The 19,953-nt window shown below is 29.6% G+C and overlaps 2 protein-coding genes across 2 annotated transcripts; one reads left to right on the forward strand and one right to left on the reverse strand.

The window, feature by feature from the left end:
- Positions 1 to 334: 334 nt before the first annotated feature.
- Positions 335 to 4,706, reverse strand: LOC101492719 (protein RBL). Its single transcript, XM_004490513.4, has 5 exons — positions 4,571 to 4,706; positions 4,246 to 4,344; positions 1,484 to 2,571; positions 1,138 to 1,399; positions 335 to 699 (listed from the first exon to the last, which is right to left on the reverse strand). Exons 1-5 carry the CDS (start codon positions 4,587 to 4,589, stop codon positions 509 to 511), a joined length of 1,659 nt encoding a protein of 552 aa, XP_004490570.1. The 5' UTR covers positions 4,590 to 4,706; the 3' UTR covers positions 335 to 508.
- Positions 4,707 to 14,296: 9,590 nt separating this feature from the next.
- LOC101493052 (probable anion transporter 4, chloroplastic) lies at positions 14,297 to 19,866 on the forward strand. The gene is made up of 9 exons (XM_004490514.4): positions 14,297 to 15,352; positions 15,448 to 15,674; positions 16,280 to 16,640; positions 16,933 to 16,977; positions 17,078 to 17,224; positions 17,922 to 18,059; positions 18,183 to 18,216; positions 18,760 to 18,939; positions 19,633 to 19,866. The coding sequence occupies exons 1-9, from the start codon at positions 14,942 to 14,944 to the stop codon at positions 19,638 to 19,640; spliced, it is 1,551 nt and encodes a 516-aa protein (XP_004490571.1). The 5' UTR covers positions 14,297 to 14,941; the 3' UTR covers positions 19,641 to 19,866.
- The last annotated feature ends 87 nt before the right edge of the window (positions 19,867 to 19,953 follow it).

Genomic DNA, 19,953 nt, shown 5'->3' on the forward strand with positions numbered 1-19,953 from the left:
CATGTTATGCCTTTCACATATTTTATTTTCGAATAACAGCGGTTATTATTTTCCAACCCTACCTCTAATTGTTTGCTAATAAGGAAGGAAGGAGGTCGGATTTCAAATCAAATTAAATTGAGAGGCGGAAGTTAAAAATCACTTCTCAAAGTGTGCTTGGAAAAATAGAGGTAATTGGAATTGATTTAAGTTGATTACTATATATATATATATATATATATATATATATTTTCAATGTGCTGCACTAATCAAAATTTGAACCTTGAAACAAATAGTTAAGGAATCCAAATATTAATATTAATCATTTACATATATATTTAATTGCACCTCCAAATAATAGTGAAGATTTTTATTGAACTTCCTCCGGTGAAAATTCCACGGGAGAGTATCGGTTCCCATTGCAGGATAGGCAACATGGTGCAAAAGCAAGAAATATTAAAATTGGAACAAAAAAAATGATAAATAGTAAAATGTTTTTTTTTTAAAATAAAAGAATTGCAATCTGCCATTATTCATCAGAAAGTTCATTACAATAACTATTTCTATTACCATTACCATTACTCACACCACCTAAAGATTTACTTTTGGGTTTTGATGATTTGCTAGCTTTTGAGGATTTCTTGACTTTTTCTGCCTGCAACTCCAACACCTTCTCTGAAGGTTTTCGCTTTCTTTTACTTCGTGTTCCCCCAGCATCATCTATAAATAATGTTGAAGACAATATGTAAAAAATGTAAACACAGTAGTACCATTTTTAAATAACAGGGTCAACGTATTTGAGAGATTCAAATTCTGAGATCAATGTGTAGAAGAAACCTAAACTCAAAAATTATCCTACTCTTCCAAAGTAAACAATTCACTTTAGAGAGTAAAGTGGAAGATATCAATTGTTGATATTTATATGTACATACATAACAAATTACAGGGGTTGAAATTTCGACTTTCTCACTTTACAAACTATTTAAAGGAGCAAAATCCCTCAAATAAAAGCCCCAAGAAATAAAATGGCTGCCAAAGTTATTCCATAGTTCATTTTAAAAATTGGGATTCTTAAGCATGCAAATATTCGTTATTTTTTTTCAATTATCAAAATGCAAAAACCATGTTAGAAACATATTGTGCAACACATGAAAGTACCTTTAACTGGACTTGAGGCGTGATCCGTTAAATGTCCATTTGGTATTGCATCTTCTGAAAGTGGGGATCCAGAGTTGTTCCTGTCCACTAGCTTTGAAGAGCTTTCTAAGACCTTGTTCTGCTGTTCAGGAACATCACGAATGGGAGTTGCTGGCAGGAAACATAACTCTTCTTCAGACATATCAGAGTCGCTGAAAGTAGTATCTTTCTCCACCGTCACAATGTCAATTTCCTCATCTTCATTAAAATCAAATACTTTTACCTACAAGCACATACACATGGGATCAAAAATTGGGCCGTCCTGAAAGATATATACGACATGCATGACCATCTAACTCTCTCATACCTTCTCGGTCTCAGGAATTAAATCAAATTCGTCTTCACGCTCCACATACTCCTCATTTTCCTCAAGCTCTTTGAAATCAGGAGCAAAAGCACTCCAGTTCTCAGTGTAATCTTTTGCCCAGATATAAACTGTGCCATTCAAAGAAACAGATACCACAATCGGACGTACAGGATGCCACACTAAATCGGTAATAGCTTCCTTAGGCCCTTCGAGGATTTTCACAAGACGTCCAGCTCTATCCCATATGTAAATCTTGTGCTCTCCTTTGCTAGCAGATCCACCAATAACCCACTCACCATCACCACTGAAACACGGTGCTTTCCAGTGCACCTTTGTGATTGAATCTTGAAACTCTCGGAATAGAGTTAAACATTGTGATCCTACAGCCTTCAACTTTTCAACACCAGTTAGATCACTGAGGTTCTCATTCAGTTCATGAAGTGCTCTAACTTCGTCTTTCAGGGGAAGAAGATTTTCATAGATCCTGATTATTCGATCATTTGAGTTCGTCAGAAGATACTTTCCATTCCTGTTGAATACAATGTTCTTCACTACAGAACCACCAGAGATAGGAACCATGGCTCGGACCTCACCATCTTTAGAGTCAATTACAAGAATTTCCCCTTTTGAGTTTCCCACATAAACCAAGTTGCCATACTTACTAAAACATGCAGCAGTAGGTGTAAAGGAGGTACTTCCATCGGAACACTTGTTACGCGAGGCAGGGTTTGGTCCATTTGAATTGTCTGAGACAAAAACTTTAAGAGAAGTTGTATTTCCTGTGCTTAAGTCAACAATCATCGGAGTAGATGAGAGAGGACATGTCAAGCAGAGAGACGGTGTTGAGGAACCTGGATGAAGACGAGCTTGTAGAGGGGTTTGTTGCAAAACTATTCTTGTTATCCTCTTACCACTCATAACATCCCACAGTGATAGCGACTTGTCAGTAGCAGACGCAAGTATTTGATTACCACACTTTGACCAACAAATACTGGTCACGGGAGAAGAACATTCTTTATCTCGAAGCTCTTTAGCAATGCCCCTAGTTTCAAAATCCCAGATAACGCAACTTCCATCATTGCACCCAGCTGATTCAATTGATCAAAACAAGCACCAAGGGTGAGAATGTTGACAAAATGTATAATACCATGAATAATTCATAAAGGTTCAACACTTGCTATAATATTAATCCAATCGACACATTCAAATAAATAGGCACACAGAACACAAAAGTCTATGCTTCAAATATAAAAAAGAACGGCAATATAAACCAGAAAGAAATATATTATTAATAATTTCTCTTGGAATCTAATTCGAAAAAGAAACAAAATTGTGTAAATAATTTTCTTGGAATCTAATTAGCAATGCCATATAGCCAACCCCACATAGGGGGAAAGGCTTGTTTTTGTACAGAAATTAAATATTGAGTATCAGTTGCACAGGAAATCTGTTTAATTTCATGATGGTATACCAGTGTTTCTCCTCACTTGAATAGCAAAGCAAATCCATCAATACAATTAAGGGAAAGTTATCCATTAAAATTTATATAGATGAAATCAACACCAATCTAGAATAACCCAGTGGTTTCGCGATCAAATATTGACTTCTATGGTATCCAGAGAAACAGAACAATGCTTGACAATTTGCCCGAACTACAATTGAGATGCAGTAGAGGAAAGAAACCACGGAAACTAAGACCAGGCAGGGAAATTTTCCACTGGCCAGTTGGCACAGCGGATGAGGGTTTTTCGGTGGAAACATGCCTAAATACCAACATGAAAACATATAGTATGCTAAATTCTGCATCAAGTATAGTCATAATTACAAGGAAACTAACCTGCAATCATCTCCTAATGTTAATTTTAGTTTAACCAACCGACCTTAATGTCATAAACACAACAATTACCAAGACATTCAAAAGATATTCCAATATACCAAATAGTTCATATCATGTCTCTCCATAACACAAGAAATAACTAACAATTAAGCAAAGTAACAACTAAACACATGATTGAGCATCATTTGCGTACAAAGTCAGGTTACATTCAATACACACAAAAATTACCAGCTGCTCTATTTGCAAGAACAGAAAACCAAAATGCATTGGGCATCAACTTCAAACCAAGTCAAGCTGCTATAAAATAACCAGACTATCATCTTCTTAGGTACAACAAGCAACCCATTATTCTAAATTTCCAATTTACTAAATCATGATTATTTGCAAATATTAACACCCACTTAAAAAATTTGGAAATAAACAATGTAAACTTAAGATCTATGAAGCACGGATACTGACACAGAACCATACAGCAATTTTGTCAATTGCAGATCACAAAAAATAGTGGTTTGCTCAAATTCCGCTATACTAAAGGGCTATAATGCCGCAATAGCAACTATTTGATAACACGTTGTACTACATAGCGTATTGCAAAGCATAGTGTTTTGTTCAAATTCCACTATGTTATAGCGTTATAGCGCCGCTTTAGCGGTTATTTGACGACACATTTGAGAAAATAAATTATTTGAATGTAATCAAAGTGTCAATGACGAACACTGAGACACGCCTTTGGTCAGAGGTGTAAGTGTTACCTAGCTTAAGATTGAAGACGTGTATGGTGTTGGACCTTAACACATGTGATTACAATCAATCACGTCAATATTCTCAGATAATTACCGGTGTTTAGGAGCGTCTTGTTTTGTGTCTGTATATAAATTGCATAAGTATAAGAAATCATGAAAAGAAAAGGGAAATTAATAGTTACCAGCAAGAAGGGTACCACGACGATTGAAAGCAATACATTTCATAACCCCATGTTCCAAATATTCTTCTATCACTTCCGGGAAATCTCCCTGCAACGGATCTTCAATACGCCACAACATGATAAATTATAAATAACCATAATGTCAGAACTTAGAATCAAAATAAAAACAATACGAAATTAAATTAAATTGACGTATAAACATTAGGGCAATGGTTTTTATTTTAATGGATATTAGCGTGACAATTATGTGAACGGAATGAAGGTGCAGGAATGGCGAGGGGATTGGGAGATAGAGAAATCGGAAGAAGAAAAATAGAAAACAAACCGATAATGGATGCGTTCATGGTTGGAGGAAGGTAGAGGAGAATGAATGAAGAAAAGTGAAGGAGAAAAAACGGAGGGAAGAGATGAGAGAACAGTGAAGAGAGGGAAAGCCGAAGCAAGAACTATGACAAATTGAATATAATAAAGTCCAACCCAAATTACGTAATTTATAGAGTTAAGAGATAGAATAAAAAACATCCTAGCTCCAAAAAAATTGTGGTTTTAAGAAAGAAAAAATAATAGTGTAGAACATTATTTATTATATTGTATTTTTTTATTAATATATATTATATTTTGGTATATATATCATATTTAAATAATAAATGTGGATATTATTATATTTAAGTTTATTAAGGTGAAATTTACTATCACTTTTAAGATTAAAAATATATAACAAAATCACTTTTGTGATATAATTACATATATTTTATTCAAATTAATTAATTGGAAATATCTTTAATTTTTATAAATAAATAAATACAGAGAAAATTAATTAGTTTGACAAAATCCATTAACTCTCATAAACAAATAATTTCAATTTAAAAAGTAATGACTAATTAAAATAATTCTATTATATATGTTAGACAAATTAAATATAGATATGATATATATTATAAGTAAATAATGAAACTATATCTACAAAAAGAATTATATTTATTGTTAAAAAAATTTAATTCATATTCATATTTTTGTAAATTTTAATAATAATTTTATTTTTAAATATTCAATACCAATTGGTTTAATTTTTTAGAATATGTAAATTAAAAAATTACCTTGTAATAAAAATTATATATATTTATAAAATTAATTATTGATATGTTTATTTTTATTAATTTCAAATTCTTTTTCTATTTATATTTATATTTATATAACATTATTTTTTCATGTCATGCATTTAGTACATATTTCATCATGACATGATATAAAATATATCATATTTAAATGACAAAATCACTATTGTGTAACAATAATATAATATTTTTTCAAATTAACTTAAAATATTTTTAAATATTATAAATTAACAAAAAATATTAAATAAATAATAAAATAATTTTATATTAAAAATATTCATCGACACTTTCAAACTTTTTAAAGTATGAATATATAATATATATTATATGTAAATCGAAAAACTACCCTTGTTAAAAAATTACATTAAAATTAATAATTATATTTTTAATTTTAATTTTGGATAATAATTTATAATATTATATAAAATGATAAAACTACCCTTGTCATTAAATCATACATATTTTTTAAAATTAATTATTAATATTTACTTTTAAATTTAATATCAAATTATATAATTTGTTTATTTATATTTTCTTATATTTCTTCTTTGTACATTTAAATTATATTTTATAAAGATAATTTAATAAATTAATATATTTATTCTACCTAGTTTCTATCCTAATTCATATTCAAGATAAAAAATTTAACTAAAAAGACATGATTGGATAATATTTAGGAATAAATTATTATGTCTTATGATTCATCAAACACTAAATTGAGATATAATATGACAGTTATATCTCGTCAAATTTCATATGATATAATTTTTAAATTAATATCTAACTATTTATTATTGTTATGAGTTATTATTAATTGTCAATGTCATATAATTTTACATTGTGATGCAGCTCATTTATTCTCTATTTTATACCTTAATTGTATTTTCAACCTTTTATATATAGACATGTCTATCTTTTTTTTTTCACAACAAAGGAAATGATTCAATTTATATTTATCGTTAACATAAATATTTTTTATATTTTCAATCATCATAAATTATTTAAAATATTTGACTTTAACTATAGTTATTTTAAAAATGTGATTTGTCAACCAAATGAATTTTTACATGAATAACGTATGAATTTTTTTTTAAAGAAACAATATATGAAAATTAATCACATAAGAAAATTATATTTTTATTGACTATCTATGTCTACATAATTCCTCCAATGATATATATATATATATATATGCTGCTGTTAATTAATTGTTATAAATGGAAAATTTGAATCGGATATGAATTTTTAAGAAATAATTTTATTATAAAAAATATAAAAACATTTTTGTAACTAAATTTAACATTTTACATTTATTACATATTTATTTTTTTCATATTGGTTTGTTAAGTAATAAAACATTGATACTCTTTTTCAAAAAAAAAAAAAAAGAAAAATATTAATACTACCGAACACTTTATGTGTGCAAAATTAGTCTCTTAGACAATAAAAAAAAATTAACAAAACTGGTACATGAAAAATAATTAAAAAAAAAGGACTATATTCATAGTTTGATATTTAAATGATTAAATTAAAAAATATAAATAAAATAAGGAATCTAAATTTTAATTAAGTTTTTTTGGTCAACTCTAGATAATTATCTTTTTTTATAATTAAATAGAAATTATTTTGTCCTTAAACTCTAACAACTGATAAATACCATATTTCAAACACTTCATAGTTATTTAAATTAATTATAATAAATTTTACTATACTATTTAAGATAAAAAATAAATAAAATAATTCCAGATTGTAAGATCATACTATTCTCGAAACTTGTTTTATTTAAAAATTAGTAAAATATTTATATCTTTTTACGGATACTATTCTATATTTTTCTTATAGGTAATAATTAAAGAAATTAAAATAAATAAAAAATCAATATCTTATTTCTGTTATGGATACAAGATTCAATTTATTATAATTAACAATGATTACATAAAATTGATTTTGGTAATAAATTGTAATACTTAATTTTGTGCATTTTCAAGTGAAATGTATACTATCAATAGTACAATGAACATTTCTAAGAATATTATTTATATATATTGTAAGTTTTATTAGTGACATATATTTATTTTGTATTTTTTAATATATTAGTGAGAAATATTTATTTCATATTTTTTTTAATATTCATTCATAATAAATATTTATTTTGTGTTTTTTAAATATTTATAAATAACAATTATTTGTCCCAAATATTTGTATGTATTAGTGACAAACATTTGACTTGTGACTTTTTATATTTATCATAGACTAATATTTGTCTGGTGTTTATTTAATTAATTATAAATATTTATCCAATGTTTTTTTTACTATTTATATGTGACAAATATTTGTCATGTATTTTTTTTATGCATCTATTATAAAATAAATATTTATCACATATGTTTTTTAATATTTATCTTGTGTTTTTTAAATATTTATCGATGATAATTATTTGTCTCGTTGTTTATGTGTTAATGTAAAATATTTATCTCATAAATTTTTATATTTTTCAGTAATAAATATTTATCATATATTTTTTTATGCATCAATTATAAATATTTATCTGTTTTTTTTTTTTTACTATTTATCAGTGATAAATATTTGTGTTGCATTTTTTTAATGTATAAATGGAAAATATTTGTCTTGTGATTTTTTATATTTATCACTAACAAATAGTTGTTTGTGTTTTTTTATACATCCGTTATAAAATATTTATCTTGCTTTTTTTTTTAATATTTATCAATAATAAATATTAGTTCTGTGTTTTTTTTTATGTATTAGTGACTAATATTTGTTCCCATATTTTTTATTTATTTATATTTATCTTTCATAAATAGTTGTCTCATTTTTTTTTATGTATCAATGACAAATATTTATCTTGTAATTTTTTATATTTATCATTGACAAATATGTGTTACATCTTCTTTTTATGCATCAATTATAAATATTTATCCATTATTTTTTTTAATAAATATTAGTGATAAATATTTTTTATAAGTTTTTGTATGTATCAATAACAAATATTTATTCTGTGATTTTCTATATTTATCACTTACAAATAGTTATCCGTGTCTTTTATGCATTTGTTATAAATATTTATCTTATATTTTTTTAATATTGATCAATAATAAATATTTATCTCATATTTTTTTATGTATTAGTGACTAATATTTGTCTCATATTTTTTTATGTATTAGTGACTAATATTTGTCTCATTTTTTTATATATCAATGACAAATATTTATTATATAATTTTTTATATTTATTACTAATAAATATTTATCTTATATTTTTTTATGCATACATTATAATTATTTATTTTTTATATTTATTAGTAACAAATTTGACTTCAAATAATCTCTTAATAACAATTTTAACTATGGCAGTTATGTGTTGTACACATATTTCATTCTTAACTTATAGGTAGATAAACAAATGCAATTAGTATTAAAAAATATATATTTGACATCAGCACGAATAGACACCCTCTACCATTAATATAACTTTACTTAGAGGTATAGACCAAACTTTAAAATAAATAAAAAAAAAAAAAAAAGCACACACTAAAACCTGCAAAAAAAAAAATAGAGATGGATGATGTAAAGTGTTGACACAATCTATCCCTAGAAATATTTGTTTTCTATTTCCGAAGGAGCCCTCAAACAGTTAAAACAACTCTTTAGAAGGTAAAAATTTATAGCTAATAAGAAAAAGGAGAAATAAAGAAAATACACAACTCGCATTTTAAAATCTATTATAAACTAAATAAAGTCATGTATTTGAAAAATGTTTGAAACCAAAATCCATAAAATAAAATAAAATAAAAGACAAATGAACAAACCTCTTAAGCATTACCACTTGAAAGAAAAAAGAGAAAATACATCTACCAAATGGAAATCAAAATTTGAAGATGAATTTTACTTGATTGTTGAAATGGAGAAAGAAGAGTTGTGAATTTGATGATGTGAATGAAGGAGTAAGAAGTGATTTTTGAGGTTGCAGAGGAGGAAGAAATGACAAGAACAAATATGAAGTTGGAAGTAGATGGTGAAAAATATGAGAAGGATAGACAAGAAAATAATGAAGTTGGAGGTAGATGGGCGAAAAAGATGAAAGAAGGATGCGAACCTGAGATAAAAAAAAACAGTGTTTTGAAATTTGATTTTTTTGGAATGATTTGACATGAAAAAGAGTAAAACTTACTGTTTGGGAATAGAAAAATGACACTTTCTGATGTGATTGCAGTTTTCACTGTGCAATTACTTTGTTCGTCCCTATTTTAATATGAAGGATAAAATTATAGAGAACAGTTTTGTATTTTTGCTACATTTTAGATTTCTTAGATTTATAGTAGAAGAATACTATTCTCATTCGACAATGATTTGCATCACTTGAGACAACTTTAATATTAAATTTTTGATGTTGGTTAGAAACCTTATGATGATAATTTTGTCGAGGTTAATGTTGATGGCTTAGTTCATAGGTATCTAGCCTCTCACGAGTATTTAAGGGCAATGATGCACGATAGATATATAATTTTGACTTAATTGTAGTGGTAGCCTTTATATATTTTATTAATTTATAAATATTAATTTTTATTTTAAAAGTTAATAATTTTTTTTTATTAAAAAATAATAACGTGAAATATTTTAAATGACGGGATATATGATATATAATGATTAAAACATATGAAATTAGAATAAAACGTCATAAAAATTTAGTTTTTAATTTTATAAATTTTTCATATTTTTAATTTAATTAATGACATATGAATAATTAATGTATTTAGATGATTTTATATCATATAATTGTTTGTCACGTTATTTAAAATATATCAAATCGTCATTTTTTTAGTTCAAATATACGAAGGAGTATTCAAAATTGCAATCAAATCTTAAAATTTTTATGGGTCCCATCAAATTTAAATAAGATCCACATAATTTGATGGGAATCATGTAAATTTAAAAAAACATATTTTTAAAGAAGGTGCTAACACTTAGTACTTTTTAAAGAACGTGTTGAAATGTGCGTTAAATAATGTGAACTTTGATGTCTAGTTTGAAGATTGTTGGACGCATTGGTGTTGCATGGTGTGGATTGAGAGTGAATTATTGAAGTAGTTTTTTCTTCCACATTCTAAAAGAACTTCCAAAATACACCTATAAATTAGTTATTGCTGATATTTTTTAAAAAATTTCATTTTTTTTGAATATATTTTTAAATTGGTCTTTTTATTTTTATTTTATTTTTATTTTTATTTTTATTTTATGGTTGTCCAACTTATCTATGAAGGATATGTGTACTCTAATCCTAATTGGTATGTGGCATATGAAATACCACCATGTGCGTGTGGTTCATATTTTTTTGTAGTTGACTGAGTTGACCACTACTCATTCATTATCAATTGTTCGGGCTTCAAAGTGCAACACCAAGTGGAAAATTTGCCTCGGCTTTAAAAAAATTATATATTCCAAAATATAAATTTGTAATGGAAAACTTAAAACAGATTTACTAGATCAATACATTTTCAATAGTACCAAAAATATGTTTACCGATTGGATTCTTTTTATGTTTTTATTTTATAGAAAATTGAGAGATAAAGTTGTAGATTTTATTACATTTTCAATAGTACCCAAAAATATGTTTACCGATTGGATTCTTTTTATGTTTTTATTTATAGAAAATTGAGAGATAAAGTTGTAGTTTGTATAAAATATAGAGATATGAGTAAAATTTTAAACAGAATTTTTATAGTACATTAATCAATTTGAACATATTATGTATTTAATTCACTGTTAGTACTATTTTTTAGCACTACGCGAAAAATGATATTTTACAGCGCTTTTTTTAAGCCATTTACAGCGCTTTTTCAAAAAATTAAGCGCTGTAGTATCCAGCGCTGTAAAAAGATACAACAGCGCTCTTTAAAATAAAAAAAGCGCTGTAAATCTCTTCTAAAAACGCGCTGCTTGTTGTATTAGTTTTACAACGCTTTTTAAAAAAAGCGCTGTAATATGCATTCCTTTATTTCAATTAGATCTTTTTCTGTGATTATAACAACAATCTCCTTCATAAATCGTAATATACAGTATCCGCAGTCTATGTTGTTAGTTTGACGAGAGCACTATAAAATAAAACATATAAGTCTATAAATATTTGTGGATTGATTGTTAATGAAATTTTAAAGTCATACATTTCAAACCTTTATTGGAATCCATGTGATTTATTTGATTTTTGTTTCGACACTGTAGCACCCATTTGAGCTCGGAAAACTTGTAAAACACTATCAAATAAATGTGGTTATTAGCATTAACAGACACATTATATATATATATAAGAAATAAATGAATACAATACCTGAAGAGTGCGAAGAAATACATAGAGTTCATAGGATTACGGTTTCGTTTAAGAAGAAACAGCGAGAATGTGCAAAAATACGAACGGTTCGTAAGACATAGTAGGGTTCTCATTGAGAAGAGTACGTAATAATGTTTGTAGGGATAGTAACAAATATGGAGATGATTTGCAATGGAGATGGTTAACAATATGGTTCGTAGGGACATTAGGGTTCGCAATGAGAAGGATAATGAAGAGGAGAAGGACACTGAAGTGTAGTGAAGTTTATGTAATAAAGAGGAAACTGAAGCGATTTACTGTTATATTTTATTTTTTAAAAGCCTATTACAGCGCTTTTTTTAAAAAGCGCTGTAAAAGACCTCCTTATTTTATTTTTTAAAAGCCTATTACAGCGCTTTTTTAAAGAGCGCTGTAAAAGACCTCCTTATTTTACTTTTAAAAGCCTATTACAGCGCTTTATAAGAAAGCGCTATAAAAGACCTCCTTATTTTATTTTTTAAAAGCCTATTACAGCGCTTTTTTAAAGAGCGTTGTAAAAGACCTCCTTATTTTATTTTTTGAAAGTCTATTACAGCGCTTTTTTACAGACTTTTTAAAGCGGTTGTCTAAAAGCGCTGTAAAAGACATCCTTATTTTTTTAAAAAAACTTTTTTACAGCGCTTTTCCAGAAAGCGCTCTAATAGGTCCTTTAATTATGTGAAATCAAAGTCTTTTACACCGCGTTTTTTACCGCGCTTGTCAAAAAAGCGCTGTTGTATCCTCCGTTATTTTTAAAATATCATACAACAGCGCTTGTATTTAATAAACGCTATAAAAGACGCGCTATAAAATGTCATTTTTGGCGTAGTGTAGATATGTTATTGTTCTTTTTAGAATTGTGAATTTTTTAAATTTTAGAATTTGAAGTTAATATTGCAGATATTTTTTAATAGTAGACCTTTATTAATTCTTGATTGTTTTAAAAAATCGGATATATTTTGTATTTATTTTAAAAATATTAATTATTTTTTATATTTAATTAAATAACTTTTTTTTTGTTTGAATGTTAGAAAAAAAATAGATATTTGAAAAACAAAAGTTTTTTTAGAGATTTTGTGTGAAATAAGGAGTATATTGTCTCCTTTTTAATTATTGTCAAAGACAAAGTTGTCTCATTTTAATTATTGTTAGGTATTTATTTATTTATTTTATTTTATTATGATTCATATAGAGACTAAATTGTTTCTATTTGTATTTTTTTTAGAACTAAAAATCACTTTTATTTTTTCTAGGGACCAAAATGGATCTTTTAATTTTTCTCATAGATCAAAATGGGTCTTCTCTTATAAATAAAATGTTATTTTTTTTTGGTGAAATACATTATGTGTCTTTAAGTTTCACGAAAATAACATAGTAGTATTTTATTTTATTTTTTAGATTAAGTTAGTCATTTATTTTTTATTGTGTCAAATTAGTCCTTTATGTTTTTAGATGTTTACACCGTTAATCTTAATTTTAAACTACATAAATTAAAATCTAAAATTCTTCTAACTTTTTTTAGTAAAGTGTATAATTCTTAAAATGTTTAGATTGATATATCTTGAACAGTCCGAGTTAAGGTAAGATGGATATTAGAAAAATTGACTGAAAATGTAAACAAAAGTCAAGATGTATTTGACTCAAAATGTTAATGTGGATTTTTTATTTATAATAGATGAAAATAAAACAAATACTAAGACACGACAATAGAGGAACAAACTCCTAGTAGTCTTTATTAAAAAGTAAACTAACACTAGAAGGAAAGACATGTAGTCAAACAAGATAGAAATCCACATCATGGCCCGTTAGTGCTAAGAGTATTAGCACATGAATTAGCTTCATGATGGATGTGGTTAACTTGAACTATCAACCCTAAGAGGTTGATAAGAGAAAATACCCCATTAAGAAGAAGTTGAAGATGAATGAGGGGAGTTATAAAGATTATGTATCATAGTAGCAACACAATTAGAATTCATCTCAAGAATGACCTGAATTAATTTCATTTCTCTAGCTAATTGAATACCATGATTGATGCTCCATAACTCTGCAAGAAGAGTGCTTCTAGTTCTATGTTTTCGTCTAAATCCCTTTACCAATTGACCATGTTAGTTTCTATTGAGACCGCCACAAATTGCTTGCATATGCATATAAGAACCACCAATATTAATTTTAGCAATCTAGGAGGAGGTTTGGTCTGACGAAATATGTGCTTTTGAGAACTCGTCATGAGAAACAAGAAGTGACTTCATCTCATTCTCAATTTGGTACATCATGTTAACAATTTCAGAAGTGAGATGATTATCAACTTGAGTCTCTATTAAAAACACCAAATAGTTTCAATCATTTCAAAGATTTCAAACCGAAACACCGAAAAAATAGTCCATTTGGAGCTGCTTGCTCAAATGTTGTCACTAATGATGTTCCACTCCAGCCAAACATGCTCGCCAAAGTTAAATAATTTGACCTAATTTCCAATATTGTTGAACATCCTCACAATATCGAAGCATGTGCATGTTTGTTTCAAGTTGAGACCGGTGGCGTGGGCACAAATCATCATCTCTCATTTAGCGATGGAATTTTTTACTACATTAGTTAGCAAGGACCATGCGCAAGCTTCCAAAGAATTGCACAAATTCGAGCTGGTGCCTTCGAATACCAAGCTTGAGATCAAACTAAAGGTGCAAACGACTATTATCATTAGTAAAATCATTTATACTTTTGTAAGCTGTTTTTAAGCTAAAGTTTCCATCAATAATTTAGTCCCAATTAGGACTATCTATGTTGCCCACTATTGCAGCTTTTAAAACTGCAATCAAACTACAAATAAAATAAGGGACGTGGTTCTTTTTTTTTTTAAAAAGAATCAGGGAGGTGGTTAATAATCATATTTCAATTCCAATCATCATTAATTACATTATTGACAACAGAGTAATCGGTTTCACCAAGAGATTGAAGGCCGAATACTGGTTAACGAGGACATGACAATTTATAATCCATTAGTCTCTCAAAATGAGCTCCATGACCATCATTTATCATCCATCTTGTGAATTTTTTGTGACTGAATTGTTAGTGGACTGATAATAGTTTACTATTTTAAATTCTGTAAAAGACAAGGCCATTCCGGTAAATTCAAAACTAATACACCATCCTAACAACCCCGGTGGTCTCACAGGAAAAACACGTCCACCGTCACAACTAACTCCGTCTCAACCACCACGTCGATGTCCTCCGCCATCATTTTTGGCGGAGCCACCGCCGTAAAACCACCAACATTACCCCAAAAACATCGTGCTGTAGTCGCCAATTTCTACTCACCCAAACCCAACATCACCAGTTGGAAATTTCAAAACAGAATCCAAAATCCCAATGGCTCAGCTTCACTCCGCTCTCTTCTCCGCCTTCGTGTTTCTTCCAACAATACACAGTTCAACTCAGTTCCCGAAAATAACAACAACCAACAGCAACAACAACCGAGTTTTACCGAGTTCATCACTTCAGAACGAGTCAAAGTGGTGGCTATGCTCGCTCTAGCTCTCGCTCTATGCAACGCCGATCGTGTTGTCATGTCCGTCGCCATCGTTCCTCTATCGCTTGCAAACGGTTGGAGCCGCTCTTTCTCTGGAATCGTTCAGGTGTGTTTCTCGTACACACACAGACCAAGTGTTTGATGAATTGACTGTGCTATTGTTTTTGTTGTATTCTGATGATTTGGTGGTTTTTGATGCAGTCTTCTTTTCTTTGGGGATATTTGATTTCGCCTATAGGTGGAGGAATGTTGGTGGATAACTATGGTGGCAAAGTGGTTATGGCTTGGGGTGTGACATTGTGGTCATTTGCTACTTTTCTTACTCCCTGGGCTGCAGAGACCTCCCTTTTGGCTCTACTTGCTGTCCGTGCTTTGCTCGGTGTGGCTGAAGGTGTAGCTCTTCCGTCCATGAATAACATGGTGGCCAGGTATTCTTATTTTGGTTGTGTTGTAGCAAAATTTGACCAATGACAAGAGTAGAGTTTTAGAGATCAAGTCTAGCCATTGTGTGTTTTTTCTTTCCATGGATTGCTATCGGTCCCGCCTTTAAACTGTGTTAGATGCGAGGCTCATTAATGTGCTGCTATGGTTAAATATATTGCCTTGATTTCTAATTGTATTGATTAAGGGGTATTAATGCGCAACTATGTAGTGTTCAGTAATTTCGTTTAAATGTGTCTGCGCTTGGTTTTGCCTTGTGCCCGGATCCAGTTAGTTGCGCGTTTGACAGATCATATCTCAGACGGTCTACTGTCACCGGAGCTCTGAGCCTGAAATGTGAAAGGGCTCAAAGTAGGACTTTGGTTTAGACGGGTATATCTTGGACATGCCCAGTTGGTTTGCACAGTTTTAAAGTTTGAAATGGTAACTATAATTTTTCAATATGATTTCTGTTGTGGACTTATGGCTTATATGTGTTTTTATTATATGACATAACATGCTCTTTGGTTATTGCTATTGTATGAAGTTGATGGATCAAGAAAAGGCTGATAGTTGAAATTGATAATGACTAATATTTGGTTGTTCTGTTTAGATGGTTTCCTCAAACTGAACGGGCAAGGGCTGTTGGAATTTCGATGGCTGGATTTCAGCTGGGATGTGCAATAGGGCTCACGCTTTCTCCCATTCTCATGTCGCAAGGCGGTATATTTGGTCCGTTTGTGATTTTTGGTTTGTCTGGTTTTCTTTGGGTGTTGGTGTGGTTGTCAGCAACATCAAGCACTCCTGACCGAAGTCCTCAGATATCAAAATATGAGCTGGAGTATATATTGAATAAAAAGCAAAAGTCTTTTCCAGTGGAGGCAAAGAAAGTTAAAGTTTTCCCTCCTTTCAGACGCTTGCTTTCAAAAATGCCAACATGGTCTCTAATTGTTGCAAACGCCATGCATAGCTGGGTAATGCTTCACATTCATAGCACCTGTTTATTTTTTGTTGATGATGTTTGTAACTGAAGCTGACAATAGTCATAATTGATAGCGAATTGCCATTTGTTATGCCCCAACTGGATTCACTTATCTTATTGCATGAGGTATTCCTCACCTTCTATACCCACTTCTCGAATAGAAAAATATAATGGATGTTTCTCAAAAGCAACACAGGGATCAGTATCATGCAGTGTTGCAATTATTATTCACGCGAATTCATGTTTGTTTCCATTTTTAACTTTACTTTTTCCTTATTTTGCAGGGGTTTTTTGTTGTTCTTTCTTGGATGCCCATATACTTCAACTCAGTAAGGCTTATTCTATATAGCTTTGTGATTGTAAAGTTTCAAGCAATAATTTTTTTAGAAATCAACACATAAACCATATATAAATGAAATCCCATTATAGGTATATCATGTGGATCTCAGGCATGCGGCATGGTTTAGTGCTGTTCCATGGGTTGTGATGGCTATCATGAATTACCTTGCTGGCTTTTGGTCAGATATGATGATACAAAATGGTACAAGTGTCACTTTGACTCGTAAGATTATGCAGGTATGTCAAATATGTTGGAAAAAAAGGAGGATGTGAACTTCAAATTTATCCCTTGATCAGAGGAATTGTGAAATTGTCAGTTACAGACTTAATGTCTAGTTTCATTAAAAATGATATTTCTTTCCTGTTTTAAATTTGTAATGTTAAGAGTGTGACAAACTGTACTCAGTATCTTTGAGAGGATTTGAGATAGAGACAAATGAGTGGGCTATATATGGATCTGGAATTGAATAACTACAATGAGTGATTATTTTCTCCTTATGCATAAATATCAGCTTTGTCACCATCTCAATTTTTCAAATATCATCCTTCTTGCTTAATCCGTCAAACTTTTAGTTTTGTCTTTATTTAAATTTGATCTTTTAAGTTTAAGAGCATTGAGAAATAAGGAGTTAAAGTGTAAGTCTGCCTTGCTCTTGGTGGCTTAAAGCAATAGGAAATTGGGAATTAGGTGCTTTTGAAACATGAAAGCACTTGGTTGAGTATTTTGAAATGGGGATAGACAATGTTACAATTTTTAGTCCTTGGGTTTGAACATGGACAATGACGACCTCTCATTCGTGTAACCACACTTACTAGGGGAAGGCTTTGATTGTTATTGTTCTGGTTTTCATTACTCATTTTTCAGTCTGGTTTTAATTCCTCTCACTGTGTATTAGTTTTAATGGATAATGCTAATTCTGCACTTTCACTGCAGTCCATTGGTTTTGTTGGTCCTGGACTTAGCCTCATTGGTTTAGCAACGGCAAAAAACCCCTCAGTTGCTTCTGCTTGGCTTACGTTAGCCTTTGGCTTGAAATCTTTTGGTCACTCTGGTTTTCTTGTGAATCTTCAGGTTTCTTCTGATTTCAGTCATGTTACACACACACACACCCATTTATATATATGTATATAAATATATAAATTTCCTTATAAGTTTTGTCACTCTAATTTATACTCATTTTAATTTTTATCACAGGAGATTGCACCACAGTATTCTGGTGTTTTACATGGTATGATTCCCACTCTATCTTGTAAACCTCCTGATAGTGTACATACAGTTTAGCTTTCAAAATGCATATTTAATAATGACATGGGTTGAACATTTTTCATCGGTAAATATATTTGAAATTGTTGAGTCTGTATTATGTTATCTCTGTGTGGGAGGTCATAAAAGATAAATCTGGTAGGTATATTTTGGGTCTAAACTTTGGTGATTCCATTAAATAGTGTAGGAACTAAATTGGAGAGCTTCTATGTTGGACTCTTTACCTATTTGAATATAATTGGCCAAGTTGTGCTATGGTGGTATAAACACCTAGCGACACCCTTCATGGAGTTCTATGAAACATGGGATGATACGGCAAGATGGAATTTACCTATTGGAATTGACTATTAAATAGAATGAAATTTTTACTGCTTGGTAGTGGCACGTATGAGAATGGATAAAATAGGGTGAAATATGTGCAAAATTTTGTAAGAGCTGAGAAAATACTTGTCTTTGTTCCTAGACTAAGAATTCTTACCATGAATACTTTCTTCATTCCTTGTTCTAGGAATGGCAAATACTGCTGGTACACTTGCGGCTATAATTGGAACAGTTGGAGCTGGCTTTTTTGTTGAGCTGGTGGGATCGTTCCGAGGATTTCTGTTACTTACATCACTCTTATATTTTCTTGCTGCCCTTTTCTACTGCCTATTCTCTACTGGAGAAAGAGTAAATTTTGATAATCCTGGTGAGTACAAATGTACAGTATGCCTACCTTTAAACTGGAAAATTCATCTAGAAACGTACACAAGCAATACTAGTCTCAGACTTGTGTTTACTAGCATTCTTGGTGTTTTATGAATGGTCTAGCAAGCACTGCTCAACAACTTTTGCAGAATCTATTTTTGGTTACGTGAATAATTCAAATTAAAATATAAAGCCATGTGATTTTTAAGTGACATTTAATTCAACCCATTTATGTGTGTTTATATGATAAAGATTTTCTCTTATATCTCATAATAAACAACCCCTAATATGCTGTCCATTGCAATTGTTTTTTTAAATTCAGGTAAAATATAAATTAAAAGATAAAAAATATTTGAGAAAAATATTTAAAATTATAAAAAAAATACATTAGATTTATAAGATGTCCAGAATATACATTAGATTTCATATCTTATGTCTATCATGTTTTAATATGTTGGCCAAGCATTACCTACATTAAGTGGAACTATGAAAAACCAAAATATTCAATTTTATGCTATCCATGTGTGAAATGTTGAGAGATTTAATAAGCCTCGTTCATATGTTTTACTTAATATTCTTGTTATGCTAAAAAATGCTTTACATTGATTTCTATTTCACCTTGTTATAGTTGTTTGACTCCTGTTTTTTTTCTTTCTAAACTGCTGATGAAATGCATCTCTAACTCTCTGTACAGTTTGCTGATGAGCACCGGAAGCTAAATAGAGTTCTACTGTATAGCTCAATTACTTGTATATGAGAGGAGATTAAGTGAAGAATGACCAAAGATGGTTTACATTTTCTTACTGTCATGTTCTTTGCCTCAAAAACAAAAACCTGTCATTTCTGTATAAGAGACACCAACCATCTATTGGATGTAAAATTGTACAGTTTATTCTTACGTGCATTGAGGGTCTCTCTTCTACTTACATTTGGAATTTTCAGTGTTGTAACCTATTGAGAATATATTAAAAGTAGCGCGAACAAAGACAAAATATGGGGTGGGATAAGGTGAACC

Source organism: Cicer arietinum, chromosome 2 (assembly GCF_000331145.2).
Source record: "Cicer arietinum cultivar CDC Frontier isolate Library 1 chromosome 2, Cicar.CDCFrontier_v2.0, whole genome shotgun sequence".
Classification (NCBI taxonomy): Eukaryota; Viridiplantae; Streptophyta; class Magnoliopsida; order Fabales; family Fabaceae; genus Cicer; species Cicer arietinum.

Excerpts from the sequence above, each read along its gene's own strand:
- LOC101492719 (XM_004490513.4), bottom strand. Across the intron at positions 2,572-4,245 it reads TCGTGGTACCCTTCTTGCTG|CTGGGTGCAATGATGGAAGT; the intron begins GTAACTATTAAT and ends CAATTGAATCAG. Across the intron at positions 700-1,137 it reads CGCCTCAAGTCCAGTTAAAG|ATGATGCTGGGGGAACACGA; the intron begins GTACTTTCATGT and ends CATTATTTATAG.
- LOC101493052 (XM_004490514.4), top strand. The coding sequence starts at position 14,942 with ATGTCCTCCGCCATCATTTTTGGCGGAGCCACCGCCGTAAAACCACCA. Across the intron at positions 16,641-16,932 it reads CAAACGCCATGCATAGCTGG|GGGTTTTTTGTTGTTCTTTC; the intron begins GTAATGCTTCAC and ends CTTATTTTGCAG. Across the intron at positions 18,060-18,182 it reads GTTTTCTTGTGAATCTTCAG|GAGATTGCACCACAGTATTC; the intron begins GTTTCTTCTGAT and ends TTTTTATCACAG.